The sequence below is a fragment of the Vollenhovia emeryi genome, unplaced genomic scaffold (genome assembly GCF_000949405.1).
Source record: "Vollenhovia emeryi isolate VEMERY1.0 unplaced genomic scaffold, V.emery_V1.0 DF939145.1, whole genome shotgun sequence".
Taxonomy (NCBI): Eukaryota; Metazoa; Arthropoda; class Insecta; order Hymenoptera; family Formicidae; genus Vollenhovia; species Vollenhovia emeryi.
In genome coordinates this window covers 2,247,952-2,269,711 of record NW_011967221.1, presented here as the reverse complement: position 1 = coordinate 2,269,711, position 21,760 = coordinate 2,247,952, and the positions used below count along the sequence as shown (strand labels likewise).

Sequence of the window (21,760 nt, the reverse complement as noted above, 5' to 3'; positions counted from 1 at the left end):
TTGCAGACTCGTTGCAACATCGCTCGTATCTCGCAATGCCGCTGCGCCATTTACCCGCGCGCGTTATGTACCGTACACCGCTGACAGATCGCATAAATCCCGCGGCATAATACGCTCGCGGGCTCTTAACGAATTCTGTTCTTACGCTCGTCGATATCTCGCGGCGGCGATGAAATATAACTCGAATTCGCAATATTGCCGTAATAACGCCCGTCAAACCTGTTAGCGGGACGCTAATGCGTTACGTTAACGGTCATGAATGTCGGCAGATATTTATGTATAATTATATTATTCGTTACGCAAATGACGTCTGATTGTCGACGGATCGATTTAGAATCGCGCGTTCCCCGACCGAACGCGATAACAACTGGCGCGATTGTGTGTTCAATCGTACTCACAGGCGTTTTAGGTTCATCATGTTGCTGAAGAGAAGATCGGGCAAGTGACGTATCTGATTGTTGTTTAGGCGTAGCTTTTCCACCGCCACCAAATCTTGGAAAGCCCCTCTTTCGATCGTGTGAATTTGATTGTTCGACAGCAACCTGTAAATTCAAAATACTCCAATCATGTAGAATTGTATAGAATCAATGATATACGAATAACAAATTTTCTATATTTATATGAAAATAATGTGACAAAAGTTGTATGTGGTGTTGTAGAAGCGACTACTACATAATTGATATCGAAACTCTTGACTTCAGACACAATTTTTGTTGATTCGAAAGCCATAAAAAGAAAGATCAATAATAGCTGACAATTAACTGGACAATTAAGAGAACTCTGAAAATTAAAGATATACTTACAAAACGTGGAGCGTTGCCATGTCTTCGAAATCCGTCTTGAATATCACCGATACATTATTGCCTTGAAGATCGCTGCAACAAGAAAAGCAAAGTCTACGTCAGCACTTAAGTTCTTAACAAGTAAAAATCTAAATTAGCGACTCTATTACGCGCTCGCAGATTGCCTCGCTAAATTATATAACAATCCGATAAATGAAATACACGTAACTTCACGTGACGTAATTATATCCGTGTATCGTGTAGACGAGTAAAAAAAATTTTTACAATTCCGTTCCCGATATGATGCAATCTTCGCGCCACAAGTTCGTTGACACACGATCTCTCTATCGACTCGGCAAACATAGTTCTGTATCCACCCTTGACGCGGAATAAAAGCTGAACAATCGCACCACGCGAGGAGTTGAGGATGACGAGCACGCGGTATCGCCGTTCTGCCAATAAAGGGTTATACCACTCGGTTGCGAGGAAGCGTGAATTTACTCTTCACGTCGAAAAAGGAGAAGACCGTGAAGTAGCCGTCAAACACAGCCGTACGCCAAGCGTCTGCCTCCCTCGGGGAAGTTATTAAGGCCTTATTAAATTGGTTCCTTTTCCCGTGGAAACTTTTTACCTGACAAAAAGCTCGGGGTAAGAGCGAGTAACAAAGTCAGCCTACGAGCGCTTTCTCCTCTCGGCGCGGATTTCTCCTTTCTGGCCCGACGACCGGCGTAAATTATTCCCTCGTTTTCGTCTACTGACGTGTAATTCTCCACCGACGACAAAATGACGGAGTTATATTTCCGGAATCCTCACGTCTTGTACGTGGAATTTAGTGCCCGTACGAATGCTCGATAAAACGCGATTCTTTTAAAGTTTTTTTTTCACCAGATTTCTTTTGTTTTAGAACGCAGTATCGCGGAATCGTTTTCATTCTTTTGTCACGCGATTTTTTTATCTCGTGCGAATTTTACGACACAGTGGTCTATTTTATTTGTTTTAACAAACATATTTCTGTTGAATTATTTCACTTTTTCTTACTTACATGTAAAATGTTGTTAATGAATACACTCAAGTGAATATTTATCAAATAATACGAACGAAAAATTATAATTGAAGAAATCTTTCCAAAGATACCTGCAAAAAAAGTTTAATAATGATAGAAAAATCACTTCAGCTGAGTTGCGAGCCAGTTAATTGTACTACCCCGCGGTAATGACTATGAATACTTGCCGCTAACTCTATTAAGATATTAAGCGCCCTCCTTAATACGTTGCAGGTAATATCTAATTATGAATCATTATACTTGAAGGAAGCTGAAAATACCTCCCGCGGGAGGAGCATGGCCAATCGCATTATGGAATCGAGGCCCATCGAACCTCGACGCATAATCCACTTTATCGCCGATTCGATTAATTCTCGACGGGATAAAACGGTGACGGCTACCCAGCGTCTAACGAGAGCTTTAGGAGCTACCTAACGAACGATGTCACTTTTCCTGTTATCGTTGTCACTACTTCCCATCGTTCTTTTGCGGCGCGAGAGCGATGAACGTCATTACGACGAGCAAACAATGTCGTCGCTAGAATAGCATTGTAATAATTTAGCTCCTATCATTATATCAAGATAGATGATAAATTAAAACTGCTTTTGTTGTTTACAATATGCACTGCCAAATCTTTCATTTTCATCTACACAGGAACCCGGTTTACACTGTCTTTTCTAAAACTGTACGGTCAGAAAGATTGTCCGACGTTTTACATTACGTTTTCGGAATATTCGTACGTATCGTTGCATAGACATTTGTACATATCATTCCTCTGCTCTAATAATGCGTCACTGCACATATCAGTGAGCAAAAGCTATAATATCTCGCATGATAGACTGCATTTCCGAAATTTAGTCATACAATGCCGGACAACCTTTCTGACAACCACGACTGCACGTGTCTTGCAACAATGCGAGATCATTTCCGAGGGGTTGACCGCTGACCAAAATCACTCTGGGGGAAAAACGACAGTTAGCAACCCATTTTGGGGCCCACAACTAGTAATCGAATTATTTAGATTGTTCGTAACTCTGATCTTTTACGAATTTTACTCCGCGTAACTAAAAATTGCAATTAGCTATTCTATCTATATAATGTCCAAACCAATGCCGAAAAAGTGCCTAGCAACGGACATTGGTCCAGTAATGCCGCAAATCTGTACACCACAATGTCCCGAGCGGTTTACCCCTCGATCATTTCACCATCTTCCGTGGCGATCAAATGCGAGGGCAAGCTGAAATCCGCGCCGCCTTTTCCTCGTTATTACTGCAATCATTCAAAGTCGTCGACGACATCCTGCATGACGAAATATCGCGGCTCGCGAACCAACCGCCAACTCGTAGGAATGAGACAGAAACTTGGCGTGTGCCGTTTGCACGACAGATTTGCGCTTCTAGGAACGTTAACGTGGCCTTTCGCGGGGACCCCGTCATCTTATGTGGCGTTACGCTCAATTAAAATAGCGCGGCGTCTTCTCGGAAAGTAATAACGGCAATCGTTCGGGTAATCGTCTTGTATGGGGGAACCTTTGCCCGGCGAACTGAATGGAGGAGCGTTTGAACGGTGCGAAGGATCGGTCGCCCGAAGCGACAGTTTGCAATACGTCTCGTTACAACGGGACAAAATTTCGCAATATGCCGATGTTCATCGTGTTGATTCTGTAAATATCTGCGTTGTTCCATTGACAAAGCTGCCGACGAGGAATATTTGCCAGATGTCACCCAAAGTCGAGGCTAATTTACCCAACTACCTTGACGTAAAGTGAAACAAGCGTCTATCCCTCTATCCAGACAGCGGCAGTCATTTAAAATTGGTGTCTACGTAATTAGAACCGAATAGCGTAATTACTGTAATTAATAAAAATACCTTTGATCCCGTGCATCGGAAATTCGTTCAGAGTGCATCGATGTTTAAAATTGATACAGTTTCGAATTGCTGAATGGGAATGCACACGGGGCAATGAATCATGACACACACAAAGGTCCAGTGCGATCTGCAGTAATTTAGACGTCATTAGCGAAATGCATCATTAAATGAAGAAAATAAACCACTCAAATTTGTAAATAGCGGCGATAGTAACGTCGTATAATTACGATTTAAGAATTAGATCGGCGCGTTTTCGCAACTTAAACCGCAAATCTCGTCATTGATTCGATTCGATCGCTATGGCACAACAGTGACGCCCATCGGAAGTCCACTAGCATCTTGGAAGGCGCAATATTCATCTCGCACTTTTGCCAGGCGGCTCACGTAGCGGCTAACGAAATTACATCTCGCGTCGCCGACCGGGACATCTGCTAAATACGTTTCCATGGGTTTTCACGGCGGCGGGAGCGAAAGAGGGAGGGCAGGGCACTTGACGGTAGTAAATCTGATGGGACGGTGGCGAGAATCTGACGGAGCAGAAGGGGGCAGCCAGGGTGTGACGGGTCTGGTAGACAACGTCCAAGAATAAGGTGTTGGTAGCGCGCGTCTATATTTGAGTTGTGGCGGGATGAGAAGGCAGGGGGTGACGGGAGGGAGGGTAGGCTGCTGGCAGATGTAATCAAAGTTTGCAGACAACCGCCCCGAACGAGAGCCTTCTGCGAGGAACAGCAGGGGGGAGGAAGACGAGGGGATACCGCCGCGGGATCGGCCGGATATCCGGTCGTATCTCACACGCGGCGCCGCGCGTCGCGGCGTGTCGATACGCCTGCTTAATGTCGTAGAAATGTCTCCGGCGGAGATAAGGGAGGGAATCGAGCCGCGACAAGGTGAGACGAGTCTCACTGGGGAGGAGGATCGGATACCCGGGGTACGAGTCTCCATTTTCTCGCGAGCGTGGCTGGTTATACGCTCCGCGTTCCCGCCGGGGATCTGGGAATCGAATGATTTATGGGCAGTGATTATATTCAGACTTGGCGCGCTGGTATCATGTGTCTGTACGTGCTACCGCTAGGAAATACCGCGACGTAATCCGCAATTTAGTATACGGCGCGCGCGTCGGATGTTTGGTAGATGCAAAGTAATTCATCGATCGCAACGTGACGGTTAACGACGATGGTTCGCCACACGCCAAGTCTCATCAGTTTTCAATTTCAATTTATTGCATCTCAGTTTGATCGTGTAATCAAATGAATGAATAACGCGTTCGTGGGTGATCAAGAGACGCGACATGATATTTACAAGAGAAACTGTGCACAATTCAATTTAATCTCTGCACGATAACGCTAAGTATTTAAAAATGTTGGTACTAGAGATGTTCAGCATTTTCCTTATTACTTGAGCACAGTCTGCTGGATACAGCGCGATACGAGAGATTCTCGCAGCCCACGCGCAACAAGCACACCCTCAGAAAGGATTTCTGTTACCGAGACAACAAATATTCTTGACGCATTTATATTTCTCACAACCCCATTTAGTATAAAAATAAGACAATATCAGAATAAAATCAATAATTCTTATTCTCCTCCGTCGAATTAAAAAAGATTGACTTACTATGATCTGGCGATAAATCTACTAAAATCTGGAAATTTTTTCTGTGGGTGCACGTACTTTCAGTTTGTTCACGTCTCAATCGCACTATTTTTCTATGAAAAATCTTGTATGAAATATCAAGGCGTAATAACGCACACCTTATGGTATTCGCTTGCAGGCCGATTTATTTTCCCTGGAAAATACGGTCTTCAGCCGATAGATTGTACTCTTATATAGATTTCCAACGCATTCGCAGCGCCCGAAATCGCAGATCCAGATAAGTTGAATATTGCATTTAGAGCGACTGCTCGTGTCTGCGATTCGACCCCTGCTCCGTCCCGTAAAAATTTCACAGCGAGCGGAATGAAGGGCGAACAGAGACAGCTGTACAGCGAAAACACCGTGTCAGATAAGAAAGAGAAACCGCCGCTCCCGGGGGAGAAAATATAGTCTTTCTGCATGTCGGCGCAGAAATGCAAATGGAATCTCTTGATTGAGTTTATACCGGCGAGGCATCGACTCGGTGTCTCTCTGGATCGGCGAAGGTGAAAAAAGGCGAGGGGCGTCGAGTCGATTTGACGTATCGACGGCTTTCCGCTCGACTCGCTATTCTGGAATAATCGTGACAGATGGAACGGAAAGAATGTGATCGGCGAATCGTGCATTCCATAAGCGAATCATTGGACAGCTCGCGAAAACTAGACGTTACAATTTAAATCTTACTGTTGTCATCCTCTGCATTTTGTTAAACTGCAAGCGTTATAATAAAACAGATATTGGTATTTGAAAGTTTCAATTCGTGGTTCTAACTAAATTTGAAATTGGCTTTATAAAATTGCAAATTCTTCCGCACGATTAAAGTACGGGTATACAGTAAAGACAAAACCAGGGACAGTCGTACGTGATTGCGGTTAGCTAACCTCAGTCATTTATAAAGTGATATTTTTACTTTCTCTTCTGTTTTTTATATAAAATCGACTGCTCCTGGTTTGGTCTTTACGCGTACTTTAATCGTGTGGAAGAATTTTGCAATTTTATAAAGCCAATTTCAAATTTAGTTACAACTATGAATTGGAACTTTTAAATACCAATATCTTTTTTTTACTAGACTTCTGAACCGAGTGTTTTAAGTATGCAAATGTTCTGCTATGCGGTCCGCAACTTACCCTGGTATTATTTTATGCGTAAAAGCTAATAAAAAAAATTACAAGTGTCGGTAACCCATACAGCACCGAAAGATTGCAGAAACATTGCATACACCTTTCACTGCAACATTGTAACATTGCACGGAGGTTGCGAAACATTGTCGGCGAAATATTACAATTGAATGTCTCTGAACCGTCTGTGCAATATTACATTGGAATTTGCAATGTTCTGAAAGCTTTGGTGCTGTATGGGGGAAAAAGATGACTGAAAGATCCTCTCAATATAGACTTTCTAATATGCCAACCATTTATATCACCGCCTCGTTGGATAATAGATGACACAAACTTCTGTGCGCATTACCAGACAATAATAGTATAATTGTGAGTTGAAAATGAGGACCGTTGATTCACGGCATAATAGTTTGGCGCGGAAAGCGGATGGCATTTACCGACTGTCGTTTTGCGCTCGGTCCCAGAACAATGCAATTAACATGGTGTTTAAACTTAAGCTTCGGCCGCATTACCGTGGAAACTTATTGCGGCGAGGGAGGTTGAAGCGCAATAAACACACGCTGACTTCTGAAACAGTTCAGACGGAGATTCTACGCTGCGGAGCGTCGCCGGGGTTTGCGTTTGAATTTATCGGGCTGGCATGCCTCCAGATGAAATTTCTTTTTTGCCCCGTGCCGGCCGGTCATTCCTCACCTCGTGCACCGCGCGTTGTGCGTCAACCCGCATGTAAAACCAAATATTAACGCCCGGATGTAAAATCGCGCTCGTATACGCTCGTGTATTTACGGTGCGGCGCGGTGACGTATCAACCGTAATGTATCATCCACGTGGCACTTTGAAACGTACGTAAAAATAAAACATCGCGAAGACGAAGGAACTGTCCGGCGGACGGCGAGTGCTGGGGAACCGTGCAACTCTCGAGAATCAATAAAAACATGACATTTGTCGTAACGATATCGAGAGAGCTGCTTCCGCATGAATTTCTTATGATCGCGTCGCAACGACGACTGCGAGGAGGTCTGCAAAGACGAAAGAAATGTGCATGACTTATGAATCAGGTTGCTTCTCACCGTTATATACTGAGAAACTAATAAGCGAGTCCTTTTTCATCGTTTCTCATACAATATTTATCTCTCAAGAAAACGGTCAAATAACGGAATTTTATTTCAATCATTTCTGAATGATTTAACTCCGAGTTAAATTTACAATAAGATTCAATTTATATTGTAGAATTTGTTTAAATTTAAAAAAGGTGCCTAGGAAATTTTTTTTAATCGACCAAACTGGCAAAATTGACGTTTATTTTAGTCACGACGTTTCAACCCCTTTATCGAGTACTTTTCAAGTAGAATCTGGAAACATTATTAAGTGCTCAAACCGCAATATAGAAAAAGAATTCTTTAGTACGTACATGGACGAAAAAATACCTAAAGTTGACTGAACATTTAAATTTATGCCGAAACAGAATGGGTTCATGAGTCTGTGGTAACACATTCATAATATCATATCTGAAATTGTTGCAGGTGAATAATTAGATAATTTTGTAGTTAGGCAAATTAATAAATTAAGAGTAGAAGTAAAAAGCAGTCATAGGAATAAGATGATAAGTTAAATAAATAAATTAATTGGCTAACAAGTTAAATGTAAGGGTCAAAAAGCTACTCAAATTGTTTGAGAAAGGTGGTTTGGCAAGACCGAGAAGGAGCTAGATTTAATTCGAGCTTTAATATAAAATAATAGATACAACTCTTAAGTGGTCTCTCGGTACTCGTGGAACTCTTGGCGCGATTCTCTCCCTCTACCGCGCACGTTTTATCTCTTTCGTCTCTCGCACACGATTCTCCCCTAGTCCCTCTCTCTAAACGCCAGCCGTAGTTAGCCGATGTCACGCGAGCGACGATCGGTTGTCAAACTTACCACCCTACAATATTGTAATTTCTGAACGATTTAACTCCGAGTTAAATTTACAATTAAGTTCAATTTATACAATATTATAATTTCTGAATGATTCAGAGCGAGGGGTAGACCGCTCAGGACATTGCGGTGTACAGATTTCGGGCATTACTAGACATTTTTTTTGGGCATTAGTGCACGGGGAGAATTTTTTCTGAAAATTCACCCTGGAAATTATGCGATCGTGGGACAACATGGCATTTCGGAGAATTTTAGTTCACTCCTCGATTCAGAAGTATTAATCTTGTAAATGCAAGTTTCTCATCGTGCGATACCACCAGCACTCATATTACCATATACGTTCAATTAATTTAAAGTTACTGATTGCACACTTGCGAAATGAGATATTCGTATCGTAATATTTAAAATCAATAAGTTTTTCAAGCAGCACCTTGGTCGATACTTCCGCGGTCAGCGCGCTTCGCCCGTGACGTCGATTCACAAGCGGCCATTGTCTTCAACAAGGGAGTCATTCGGTGCGTCTTTGCGCCGTTCGAAGCGACTGTCACGGTTTTTAGACGCAGTCCGGAGCAGCAATAACAATCGTTGTTTGTTGGCGCAGAAACGCAGGCTAATTCGCCGCGTGCATTTTCCCCGGCAGCTGCGTGCGACGCGGCCTGTTAGCGGAATCGATGCTAAACATCCCCGGTTATGCATATAAGCGAAACGGAGGAGCCAAACTATTGTTCTACTTCCGCGGCCGTCACGACGCGCCGCGCGCCAGAGCGATTCGTTTGCCGACGCAAGTAGTTGAGCAAAGATAAACGCGGGGCCACGTATAAAGGAGCCACTCGAACTGACCTAAAATACGGCGAAGAAAAGCGCCTTAGAGTTTGCACTAAACGTGGTAATTGATCGATCGATTTGTCATTCGGGCGGTAAATAACTTCTTAATTTGTTCTTGCGCTCCGGCGTCTCGAGCGAAGGGTAAATAGCGAATGAATCGTATGTATTAAGATATTTTTCTCGCTTAAATTATAGGAAACGAGTATAGTTATTTCGCTTACACGGAGATAAATAAATTGCAATTACAATTGCAAATCTACCTTGCAAATGTAATACGCGCGTTATAAAATATGTAAATACGTTATTTATCCATTAATTCCGACTGCAGAATTATTACGTTTGCATTTTGCGTAGCAATGTGTTACTTTTAGTGAAACGATTCAACGATATAGGTACCTTCCTGCTCTACAAGAGTCTACAAGAGTCGACGCAATGAAAAATCCAAGGCGCCTTTTCGCGTTATTTACAACAACATTTGACATCCTGTAAAACGACAGGGTGTACTTTGCGACCGCCAAGGTACTCGCGCCCCATTATTTTAAGTGGCGATGCCTGCAATGTAACCGAGAGCAGTAAAATATCGTTTCGCCCGGAGGATATATTACACTTTTAAGAATTTCCGACGGTGTGGGTGGTTCGTTAGCGGGTGTAACTAGTCAAGCAAAAATAAATATTCGCCCACGTAGCGGCGGTGCAACACGTCCTGACCCCGGACTACGGAGCAATGGAAATAACCCGGAGCCTTTTTACAATTTAGATAAGCGCGCTCGCGTATTATTCGAATCGCCGATCAGCTGTAGATTCCAGTTACGCGCGACTAGAATTTATCCGGCAACGTTAGATATTACGTATAACATTACCTCATAAATATTCAGCATGAAAAGTACGGGCGATTATTTTATCGTAAAATTCGCAAAGTCGCGATCTGCCTTCGTTAACGCGTTCTAGTAACGAACGCGGGCAATCGATCAGAGTCTTCGGTCGCACACACGGCAAATTTTTGCAAAATTATATTGATTTTCGAGCAACGACGATGATGGAAGCGAAATACACTTGCCAATGATTATAATCGCGCACACAATCTTGTTTTTCGCTTGTACACAGTTGGAAAATTTGTGTCTTCTTGTTAAAAAAAGAATGCCGGTGAAAATTTTTGTGTTAAATGTTTAAGACATTCATGTATTAATGTCACATATTACTCAAGTTAATTCACCTGAAATGTAAAATTATTAAAATACCTGAAAAGAAATGTTAAAACTACACAATATGTATTTATTTTTTAATGTTACACAACACATATATTCTATACATATAACATAAGTGAGAGTGATTTCCAACCGTCATTTGACTTATTACATCTGTAAAATTTAAAAATTACATTTTCTAAATTTATTTTATCTTTAAAAATGTGTTAATTTTACAGAAAATTTATTTTGTGTTAAAATATTAACAGAGTATTAGTGCGATCTTTTAACATATCCATATTATGTTAAATTAACACAACAATATGTGTGGACCGTTTGGGTGTGATGTCTGTTAAATTTAACACCGAATTTTCAACTGTGCAGACATAGTTTTAGATTCGCTCGAGACGTTTGCTCTGATTTCACAAATACGCTGTTAGTCAAACAAAAATAAATTCGCACCATAATTTTTAAGCGGGATAACAAATACACAGTAAAAAATCGGGTGTTTAGACGTAAAATTTTTCTTGTGTTGACATTATTAACATTATTAATTAATGTTGATTAATTAACATTTACAAACGCAATAAATGTTATCTTATCTTAAAATGTAGAGTGGACTTTTTAGGACACGTGACAAATGTTAACTTCAACATTTCATTTTTTACTGTGTAGAAAAGGATGCCATTGAGACAACTTGTAAAAATGTTTGCCTTTCTTTTGATGGAGAATTTTGGCGTTGCGGCGATTAATATGCGCATCCTAACGAACGTCGTATGGAAACGCGAAAATGAACTGACGATAAAACATTCGGGCAGATACGCGATCCCTTCTAATATCACTTTCGCGACCTCGGAGCAGCAATTTGTAACGTTTTATCCAGCGGAAGTGCATGCATCTCCCTCAAGGTTCCTTGACAGTCGTACACCGGTCGGTGCAACTGGTTCGGAAAAGACAAATGCGCCGGTATGTATAACGACCTGCGCGGACTCGCCATAATGCGGAGGGAAACGACGCGGAGTCCCTTAGATTTCAGATAGTCCCTTGTAGCGGCGTGATTTTTCTGTGTTCTTACCCAGCAAGTGGACCGACCCCATATCGCGAGGACATAAAGTGAGCGCGATGACCCACGCGAGCTTTTATCGCGATAGCGTGCATCCTCCCGCGCTGTAAAACAGGACGTACCGCGCGTCTATTACGCTCATCGTGTAATTCAGGAACGCGGCGGAATGCGTTAAGTGTTCAAGGTGCGAGATGAAATCTCTGTCTCGTGTACCGACCGAACGCGAGGATGCGTGTGCGGTAGCGATGCGTGTGCTGTAACAATTACGGGAGGGAGGAAAATGTACACCCTCAGAAAGGATTTCTGTATACCGAGAAAAAAAATATATTCTTGATACATTTATATTTCTCACAACCTCATTTAGTATAAGAATAAGTCAATATCAAAATAAAATCAATAATTCTTATTCCCCTCCATCGAATTAAAAAGATTGGCTTACTATACCGAGACAAGAGTAACTTATATAAATGTAAGTTTATATATTCTTGCGTTTAGAATACATTTTCCACCGTCTTGCCACGATATTCGACAAAAGACGATGCATATTATCATTTTATTATAGATTTTAGAATTTTTCACTTAAGGTTAAAATATTCCTTTCTCTATAATAAATATGATTGGCGCTACGTCGATCCTGTTTCGTGATACATTCAAGTGTAATACACGGAAAGAAAAATGTAATTGACGTAGCTAAAAACCGTATGCGGCAACTAAATTTCAGTTGTAAAATATGGACAAGTAATATATTTAGTTGTGATAGTTAAATATTTTGCTACTGTGCTATTGGCATTTTAGATTGCAGTTTAGAAATTTCTAGTTATGGCAGCAAAATACTTTTAGCAAACTATGATTAGCTACGGTAGTGAAAATTTTCTTTTCAGTGCAGCATTGGATTCCGAAATTTTTTCTGTGGGTTTAATAATCGTATGGAGAACACGGATCCGTTTTCTCCCGTACCGATTTACCATTTTCTTTGTTATTATAGTAATTTGTAAGATAATTAAATAGAATGGACCTTTATTACGTGAAAAATTAAAAAAATACTTATCGAATTGTGGGATCGAAGAGATTTCTCGCGCGGAGGTTACATTTGACGCGAAAAATTTGCGATAACTGCCATCTATCACATTTGCATATCAGTTGAGAAAGATATATTTTATTTCATTGTATAAAATGTTTCGGTACGTTGTGGATTTGCATAGGGGATCAGATTTTAATTAAGGTCGGGAGACCTCAAGTGAAAAGAATAATTTTGCAGGTTGCAAACCGAAACCGACCAATGTTATCCGGTGGATCGGGTTTTTTTTCTATTCGGCAAGAACTGAAATTGTGAGACTTTAAATAAATCTGGAGGGGAAACGATATTAAATCACCGCACCGCTTCCGGAGATTTATTCTGCGTTTCAAAATTCACGACAGATCACGGAGACCTTAATTTATTAAAACCACGCGCGCACACATTTACCGATTCGAATACGCGTTTATCATTAGTGTCCATTCGCAAATCTCCCGCCGATGGAAACGCATAGAATTTTTATTCTTCGGACAAACGTGCCATTCGATGAGCGGCAATCGCTTCCTCGTTAAAATTCATTTGTCACGCAAAGAACAGTGCACCTCTATCACGCAATATAGGCACTTCGCGGCGTTTTTCGAATTTCGGGCGGTTCGTATTTGCCGCGCGCGGCGAGCGCGAACTGTTCCCGCGTAAAGATGGCGCCCATTCGTGCGGCGAGGCTCGAGCGAGCGGGAGGTATCGCGCGTCGTCCCGTCGTCCCGCGCCAATTTCTCCCCCGTAAGTCACGAAATGCGATCGTTCTTCGCTGGCCATTGGTAATTATCGACGCACACGTCATTAATAATCTCGCGCGATCACCAATTTCATCGGATTCAGGTATTTCACGGGCGATCTCGAGCGACGCGACGGTCGTCGCGGGGGGCGTCGCGGGCGATTCACTTATCGGGGATGGAAACGGAGACTCTCGATGTCGCGACACATTGCGAGCGATACTTTTCCGAGCGCGATGCTCGCGTCCGGCTACGCGTTTGGTACATTCGCGTTTATCAACGTTCGATCCGAGGCTCGCGATCGGCCGATGTACGGCGATCCGCGCCAATTTCTCCCCCGAGAGTCTCGAAATGCGATCGTTCTTCACTGGCCATTGGTAATTATCGACGCACACGCCATTAGTAATCTCTCGCGATCACGAATTTCACGGGCGATCTCGAGCGACGCGACGGTCGTCGCGGGGGGCGTCGCGGGCGATTCACTTATCGGGATGGAGACGGAGACTCTCGGTGTCGCGATACTTTTCCGAGCGCGATGCTCGCGTCCGGCTACGCGTTTGGTACATTCGCGTCTATGAACGTTCGATCCGAGGCTCGCGATCGGCCAACCCGCGTTAATTTCTCCCCCGAGAGCCTCGAAATGCGGTCGTTTTACACGAGCCGCTGGTAATTATCGACACACACGCACACACACACGCGCGCGCACGCACACACACTACTAGTAATATCTCACGATCTCAAGCGACGCGACGCGGTCTTAAACTTGGGATCCGGAGCTCGCCGGGGCGAGGGTGTGAAGTTAAAGACGCGCACGAATACACTGAGCGATGGAATGCGTAGTTGTTTACGATATCGCGCACGTATTTCCGGGAATCCGTTAACGTTCGGCGGCTCGGCTTGCGGCGCACTTGTTTACGTGTCGCCGCGCGGTTCAAGGTCCCAGCTAATTGCCGGGCGGCGCGGGCCGTTACGGCTCGCATTATCCTTCGGGACGCGGTGGCGATGAGTAACGGCGGAGAGCGCGCTATTCCTACGATCGACTCGCGATCGCCCGCGACCACCGAATAAATCTGCGCGGACGGCCAATTGATACGCGGGACATCAGTGAGTCGATTCTGTATCCTGCGCTACGGCGAAAGTGCTACAAGTGAATAGCTTTGTCTCTTTCTACGGGGACGGTTAGAGAGAGACAAAGCCGCTCACTTATTGTAGCATTTTCAGTATATCGCGAGATACAGAATTGACGCCCGGGCCCCGCCTTTACCGGCTTCGCTTAACGTCGCTCAGTTTAATCGATTCATCTTGTTCCTGGCTGCGGTCACGAGCTGTCGCTTCAAATATTCTCAAGATATTCTCCTGTCTTTCAGAAAAGAGCCTGCGTTCGGCATCGCAAAGCTGAGGCGTCGGTGGGCTCCCTTGCGTTCGTGCGACCGAGAGGAAGGTGAAGGATAGAGAAAGAGGAGACGGATTTCGACGCCTCATTGCCGGACGTGCAATGCCGAACGCAGGCTGTTACGGAAGGAGAGGAGAAACGTCTCGAAGCTTTTGTAGCCGGCGGCTCGACCGCTATCGAAGAATAGCGCCAAGATTCGCGTTCGGCGACGGTGAACGACGGTGAAATCGGACCTTAGCCGGTAACTTCTGCGAAGCGCCGGGCACGCGAGTTTCGACTGTACATTTCCGCGCGCGACGTAAGGGTGAGGGCCCGCTAACGTTGAAATCTCGGCGATCAATTTCGAGGACTGCCGTGCGAAGTGTCGCGCGACGTCGTTCTCCCCCTCCCCGCTCGCGGCCTGATAATTAATTCGGACGCGATCGTAATTAACGCCCTCGTTCTCGCGAGTGTTGTGTTGCGCTGTGCGAATGCGGCGTGCCTGACCCCACTGGCCTGGGAGGCGTCGGGCATCAGCGGAGCACCCCATGGGTGAGTACGCACGCATAATTTGTTATTCGTATAACGTTGTACGTCATCGGTCGTTGATTCCGTCCGTTTATTTGGATCGTTGGTTCCGCGTGATTTAAGTAAGAGAAGGACTTGTGTTTGTTACGTAAATGCGAGGGGAAAACCGCTGGGGGCGTGTGGTGTACAGATTTGCGGCATTACTGGGCATTTTTTGGGCATTAGGTATTGCTGGGGCATTGCAAAGATAAAATAAGATAATGAGATAAAGTAATGCCCACTTGGTGTACAAGATTTTGTTCAGCGGTTTCCCCCTCGCGTAAGAGCTTGTGCACTGCTCGAGAAAAAAGTTTGTTCGCACAATTGCGTGACCGTTTAATTAAACGTCTACCTGACGAATATAAAAGTCGACGCGTGCAACGATGAATTTTTGAATAATTATTTTGAGCACCGTTGTAATGTAATTGTTTTATTTCTGTGCAGATTAATGCAGTTTCGACAACTCCGCTGTTGCGCAACGGTTGGTAAGTGACAAATAATGTTGCTTTTTTTTTACATCGAGACAACGGAGCTGTGAACAAAAATTGTCATGCGCCCGCGTGGCGCATTTGAATGTATGTATTCGGTTAGTGGAAAAATATTATGGAGAAATATGCATAAACATTTCATAGCGTCCGTTGTCTTGAAATGGATGGACTGGAACAGATCGAGACTTAAATGTTTAATCCTGGATGTACGATCGTTCGTCGATTTATCGTGTGTACGGGAATGCGCTTGCACCCATGCACGCACGTACACGATGTGCAGAGCTTCCAACAGAGAAATTGGAAATCCCTGTTTCGAAGCGTTATTCTGAGGTTTTACGGAAGAATTATTTGCGAGATACTCGCACGAAATTTATACGGCCACTTCGTAAACATGAATAAAGATTATGCAAGTTGGCCCGAGTTAGATTATAAAGATAATGCAAGTTAGAAAACAAAGATTTTCAGCAGTTGAGAAAGTTATGAAAACTTTAATAATGTAATTTGAATCGTGCATAACGGACTATATTAGTATCCAAATAGTCGGTTAACTGTTCGCTGCTTAAATAGAAGTATTGAAAAATAAAGGAAAATACAAAGTAGAGTAAAATAACATCACGAAAAATGCAATAATTATATTTTTGTACAAGTAAAATTATACTTTTCTCTTCGTGATATCTTTATTCTTTTTAGACAGGATGAGGATTAGAATCTTTAAATTCTCTTTTCTATATATTTTTTTTTGAAAAAGATTGCTAAAATAAGTAGTCATTTTATATTTCTTTATAGATTGAAAAATAAAGGAGAATATAAAGTAGAGTAAAATAACATCACGAAAAATGCAATGATTATATTTTTGTACAAGTAAAATTATACTTTTCTCTTTGTGATATTCTTATTCTTTTTAGACAGGATGAGGATTAGAATCTTTAAATTCTCTTTTCTATATATATATATTTTTTAAAAGATTGCTGAAATAAGTAGTCATTTTATATTTTTTTATAGAAAATGAAAGAAACACATGTAGTGTATTGCTTTCTTTTCTACTTTCCCTTTTTTCCCAGTTATGTGTTTAATAAGGTAAGGTTCAAGTATTCTTCTTATATTTCTCCAGGATTAAATATTACTTAAATTGGCGCAACAAAATTATATATTATTTGCGTATTTCGTATAAAGTAGAAGAAAACACATTTTAGCTATATGGCATATTTGTTAATTAATTTCATAAAAACGCGGTATTATTTATGTAATTATACCTATTCTTACATGAACGTTATGGATCAATTTTATCTTAATTTGTTCTGGTCTGTCCATCCAATATAATTAATTTATAATTTCGCCTTACATTACGTGAGGCAAAATAAGATGTAACGTGAAATCCGACAAAAGTTCCGTTGCATAACAGAAAATTTCTTCTGTCGATCATCTCGGAACTCTACATAATGTCAATTAAAATAATTGACATTAACATATTATTTCGATGTATCGTCTTATAATGAATCATTAAAAAAATGATTTCGATACTGCATCTTCAATTTCGTAATGAGATATTGATATTAAAATGAAACTTTGGGAGGGATATATCGAAAATACGAAAAATTGCCATGCGTACAGCAATGTGACTGGTCGCGGGTGGCCCACTATTTTTTCGAATCTTACGTCACCTCTTACCGAATATCAACCGTGGCACATTAAACTTTGGGCGTTACGGCGAGAAAAGAAGGAGAAAGTTTCTCCGCGATACGTGCCCGTACACGTACCCATTATTAAACTCAAGAGCGATAATTTATCTCTGTGTAGTACATTTTAAACTTTTTAAATTATTCCGACGCGTCCTGTCTCGTTCGATTATAGCGCAATAAAACGTTAAGGATAGCTCGAGCTTTATGCAAAAGGGAATCCTTTTATACCTTCCATATATACCGCATAAAACCGGACTCGAGTATATTACGCTTGAATTGTAATAAAATGCACGACGATGTAAAATATACGGTCCACCTACGCGCGCGTGGAATTTCTTGGGTTAACTTACGTAATCGCGGACGAGGATGGCACACGCGGCGGGATCGAGAAGCGGTTGGATAAATCGTCTGCGTGGCGAGACGCCGTTTGCTCGCGCGCGGGCGCGATCGCCCGAAAGAAACAGCGGAAAAATAATTAAGAACTTCGGCGCGAGGATCAAAGGGCCAAGTTCGTTAGACGACCCCCCCTTTTACGTCCTGCGCAATCAGCGGATCGCGGAGCGGCATTGTAATCAAGATAATTAAACAACGCCGTCCGTCTCCTCCGCGGCCTTCCGGAAATATTAAAACTCTCCCCCTTCCCCCTCTGTGTTCGGGGCCCTTCGTTACACGACATTCGCGATAAACAGTTTCGTCGTTTTTCTTCCATGGGTGGGTAACCGAAGTTGTTCGGGAATTGGCGAAAACCGCGTGTTTTTCACGTTCGTACCCGTCGGAGTCGCTCGCAAATTGCTGTGCCAGTCGTAACCGTTTGCGAAACATCAACTTTTGGCATAGGTCATGTAACGTAATATTCGAGGGGTAAACCGCCGAGGGCATTGTGGTTGTGCAGATTTGCAGCATTACTGGGCATTACTAGGCATTAGTTTGGCCATTAGGCCTCGCTAGGGCATTATAAAGATAAAAGAAGATAATAAGATAAAGTAATGCCCACTGGGCATTAGTAAGCATTGGTGTACATGGTTTTGGTCAGCGGTTTACCCCTCGGTAATATTTTTCGGTTCTCCATACTCTCGAGTTCTTCTCGATGATAAATAAAATTACCATCGAGATACGATAATTTATGATAAACAAAATACGATATATTATGCTCGGCGATACGTTGCTCTTTAAAAATGATACATATGGAAATCGATACAAAAATATATTAAATTCTCGGAACTGTTAAACTCTGAAGTCTATTTAATTCGAATAAAATAAAGTTGTAAAAATTTCCGCGAAATAACATGTAAAAAATATATATAATTTTAAAGTTTAATTGCATATTTAATGCGCATTAATGTTTGTGCCAATCCATTCAGGATATGAAACATATTTTATTCAATGACGTGACTAATTAAAATGGCAAAATTTGCGCAAGATAGTTTTAAGTTCCATTACCGACTAATATAACTGGAAACATAAATTCTCGTTTATGGTTATGAAATGCCACGACACGTCCGTCAGCGAGTTGTTCACGTAGTATACCGTTAATTGCAATTTATGTGGCTGCGCCAGGTGAATCGCGAGCCGATAAAAACATGCGCTTTCCCCACATTAGTTATTAATGAATTACGAAAATGACTGAGAAATGTCGTTCCCGTCAACGTTACAGGCACAACCTGTCGTATTGGGCAAAAGTATCCTTATTTTCCTCTTTGTGACGTAAGTAGGATTTAGCTGCACACGCGTCACGGAATGCCCGAGAGATTGCCGGTAAACTGTCAGTCGGTGCACTTTAAAATGGCAAATCTGCTGTCTTATTTTTATATTTTTTACCAATTTTGATTTTCTCTTTAGTTTCGCCGACGCGAAAACCTCTAGTAGACGAGATATATTTTTGTATGAGATTAAATTAGGACGTTGAACGCAAGTGGAGCGAAATATTGTTGAAGCTTTTATCGATGACACAATATTTAAAACAAATATAGCTAAAGAATGTGCTTCCCGTTATTGATTAAAAAAAATTTAATTTGGAAACATGATCCTCTCACAAATAAAGGGCGTTGTTGGTCAAAGAGAAATTCCAAAAATATCAGAATTCTATTAAAAAGAGATTGTAAATCTATTACTCCACGTCGATGAAAAAGTGTACAGCTTACAATAGGAGTAAGTTATTTAATTCACGATAAATAACGTTTAATAAAATTGTTGCGATTCTGTTAACGGATTCCTATTTATTAATAATATTTGGACGAAATTATAACATCGCTCGTAAGAAAGCAAACAAAATTTCTTATAATATCAAACACGGCTGTGCATCTTTTTATCGCGTATAAATCACCGTTTGAAGACAATATTGATAAAATATTTAATTTTAAATTGGCTCCATCATTATCGTCCTCTTGCGAGTTTTACAAAGGTAGCAAATAATTGTTTAACTTTTGTTGTAAAAAAAAAATATCGCCGTACGATATTGATGCTGGAATATAGCGGCAATGGCAACCACTTTTTTGTTCTTCCCAACGTGCGCGCAGCAATTAACGAAAAACTTCTCGAGGCGGAAGTGCCTGTCAGAGTCGTGCATTTTAGCGCTTCTGTTCGTGCTATTTTTTTTCCGCGCGGAAGAGCGCCTGGGAAAAAATGCTTTTGCCTTTACGTCATTTTTTCGTTTCTGCCCTTTCGTCGTCACGTCCTTCGTTAATCATGTCATACCGTCAGTCTACGTACTCATTATAAACGTGCATGGTGTTATGCTTGACATTCTTGATTACAATGTCAAAATGCGATGCATTTTTTTTGCGAGTCTTTTTCTCTTACGCGAAGATGCACAGTACATTCTTTATGATTACTGCAGTTATTCAGAAGAATTGCAAATTTAATTCACATTATCATAAAGTGCATATACGATATAGGTCGATGGTAAATTATGTGCGCGGTTACCGCGATTTTCTAACAATACATTATCCGAATAGTAAAAGAGAAAAATAAAGATATCGAAGAAAAGAGGTGGTTTTCGCAAATATTTATTATCTTCATTTTACATTTATCGGCTTATTAAATTATTGCGCACAACGGTACGTATGTATGTGTGTGTGTGCGCGCGCGCGTGGACTAAAAGGTAATTAACGTCGAGGAAAAATTACAATAAAATACGAGTGCGTAGCCTGTTACGTGTATAAATTCCCAGACGCTTTCGGCCCGGCTGTATATTTGCGAGGTAAATCACGGACGATGTACATCGCTCGTCGAGGATGAAGTTACACGCATACTCACGCGCTCGGACACGAGTGTAGCGCGCACGTAACGCCGCGAGCGAAACTTGAAAGGGTGCGTGCTCGTTGCATAGAAACAAAGGGAAAGAGAAAGAGAGAGTGCACGGTGTGCTTTCATGCCGGGAAATCAGGCGTCTAAATCTAAACGGCGCCGCGACGCGACGCCTCTCTCTCTCTCTTTCTCTCTTCGAGCGACGACTAATTACCGTTAACGCGAGCCGCTTAATTAGCGCCAACGTTAATTCCTCGCCGTTGACTCTCGCGGCGGGAACTGCGAGAGTCAACGCTTCGTGATTGCAACGGATCGCTGTCTGCACCGCTCGAGAATTTATTTCGTCAATGCTCGAGTCAGAGTCTTACGAGATGGAACAATCGAAAAAAGTGGACGAGAAATATGGAAAGATTTCGGTACGTGTCGACTTAGAATTTCGCGTCAGTGCGTAAGCCGTAAAACGGAAGCTATAGCGAAGCTCGTGCAGTTCGCGCGTGATTTATCGGCAAATACGCGGAACGTGTCACGCAAATCATAACTATGAAATATTTAGACACTTTTTTTTCAAGAGAATGTCGAACGGTGGTAGAAGGGAGGGAAGCACAATCCAATTGGTTACGTGAGCAGCGGGATTATTTCGCCAGTCGATTTCGCGATAAACCAAAAATACAGCTCGCGAATAATTGAAACGCAGCGTCGAAGGCTTATGTATTTTTATGTTGTTAACGGCACCCGGGCAAAATTCCGCGCGCGAAGGAGCGTAGAGGGAAAATGCCCAGGATCAGTCAATAAATATGGACGTATCGGATTTTTGTACATTTTCGCGTGGGGAAAATCCGCTACCTCTGAAAATAAAAGAAGTGACAATGCCAGATTTTTGCCGGAGGTTACGATGGATTTGTGTTTCAATTTAAAGTTGAAATTTCAATTTAGATGCCCGCGTATTGCCCGCAATAACGATACATTGCAACCTCGCGGTGTCGTCCTTTCGACATGTAAGGCAAATCGAACACAAAGTTTATCACTTGGTATTGGCATCCTGTATTTTGAGAGAAATCTCCCGTAGTATCGATCTGGTAACAAATTGAATAAATAATTCTGCAACTCGGTGCTCGTTCGCACGTTGGTATTACCCTTAGAGTTAGAGTAAACGATATATTTTCGTAGCGTATACCTTTCAGACTTATGTCCCGT

At 42.2% G+C, this 21,760-nt stretch overlaps 1 protein-coding gene across 3 annotated transcripts in view; it reads right to left on the bottom strand.

Moving 5' to 3' along the window:
- LOC105566365 (protein slit) overlaps positions 1 to 14,060 on the bottom strand; it is a 43,796-nt gene extending 29,736 nt beyond the window's left edge. For 2 of the 3 annotated variants that reach the window (XM_012020292.1, XM_012020295.1), the window contains exons 1-3: positions 13,702 to 14,060; positions 804 to 875; positions 399 to 542 (exon numbers count right to left, since the gene is read on the bottom strand). In XM_012020292.1, the coding sequence (XP_011875682.1) occupies positions 399 to 542; positions 804 to 823 (164 nt within the window). In that variant the 5' untranslated portion in view covers positions 824 to 875; positions 13,702 to 14,060. Of the gene's footprint in view, positions 1 to 398; positions 543 to 803; positions 876 to 1,067; positions 1,119 to 13,701 lie in introns of those variants that run through there. The other variant, XM_012020293.1, reaches the window with a different exon arrangement.
- Positions 14,061 to 21,760: the final 7,700 nt, after the last annotated feature.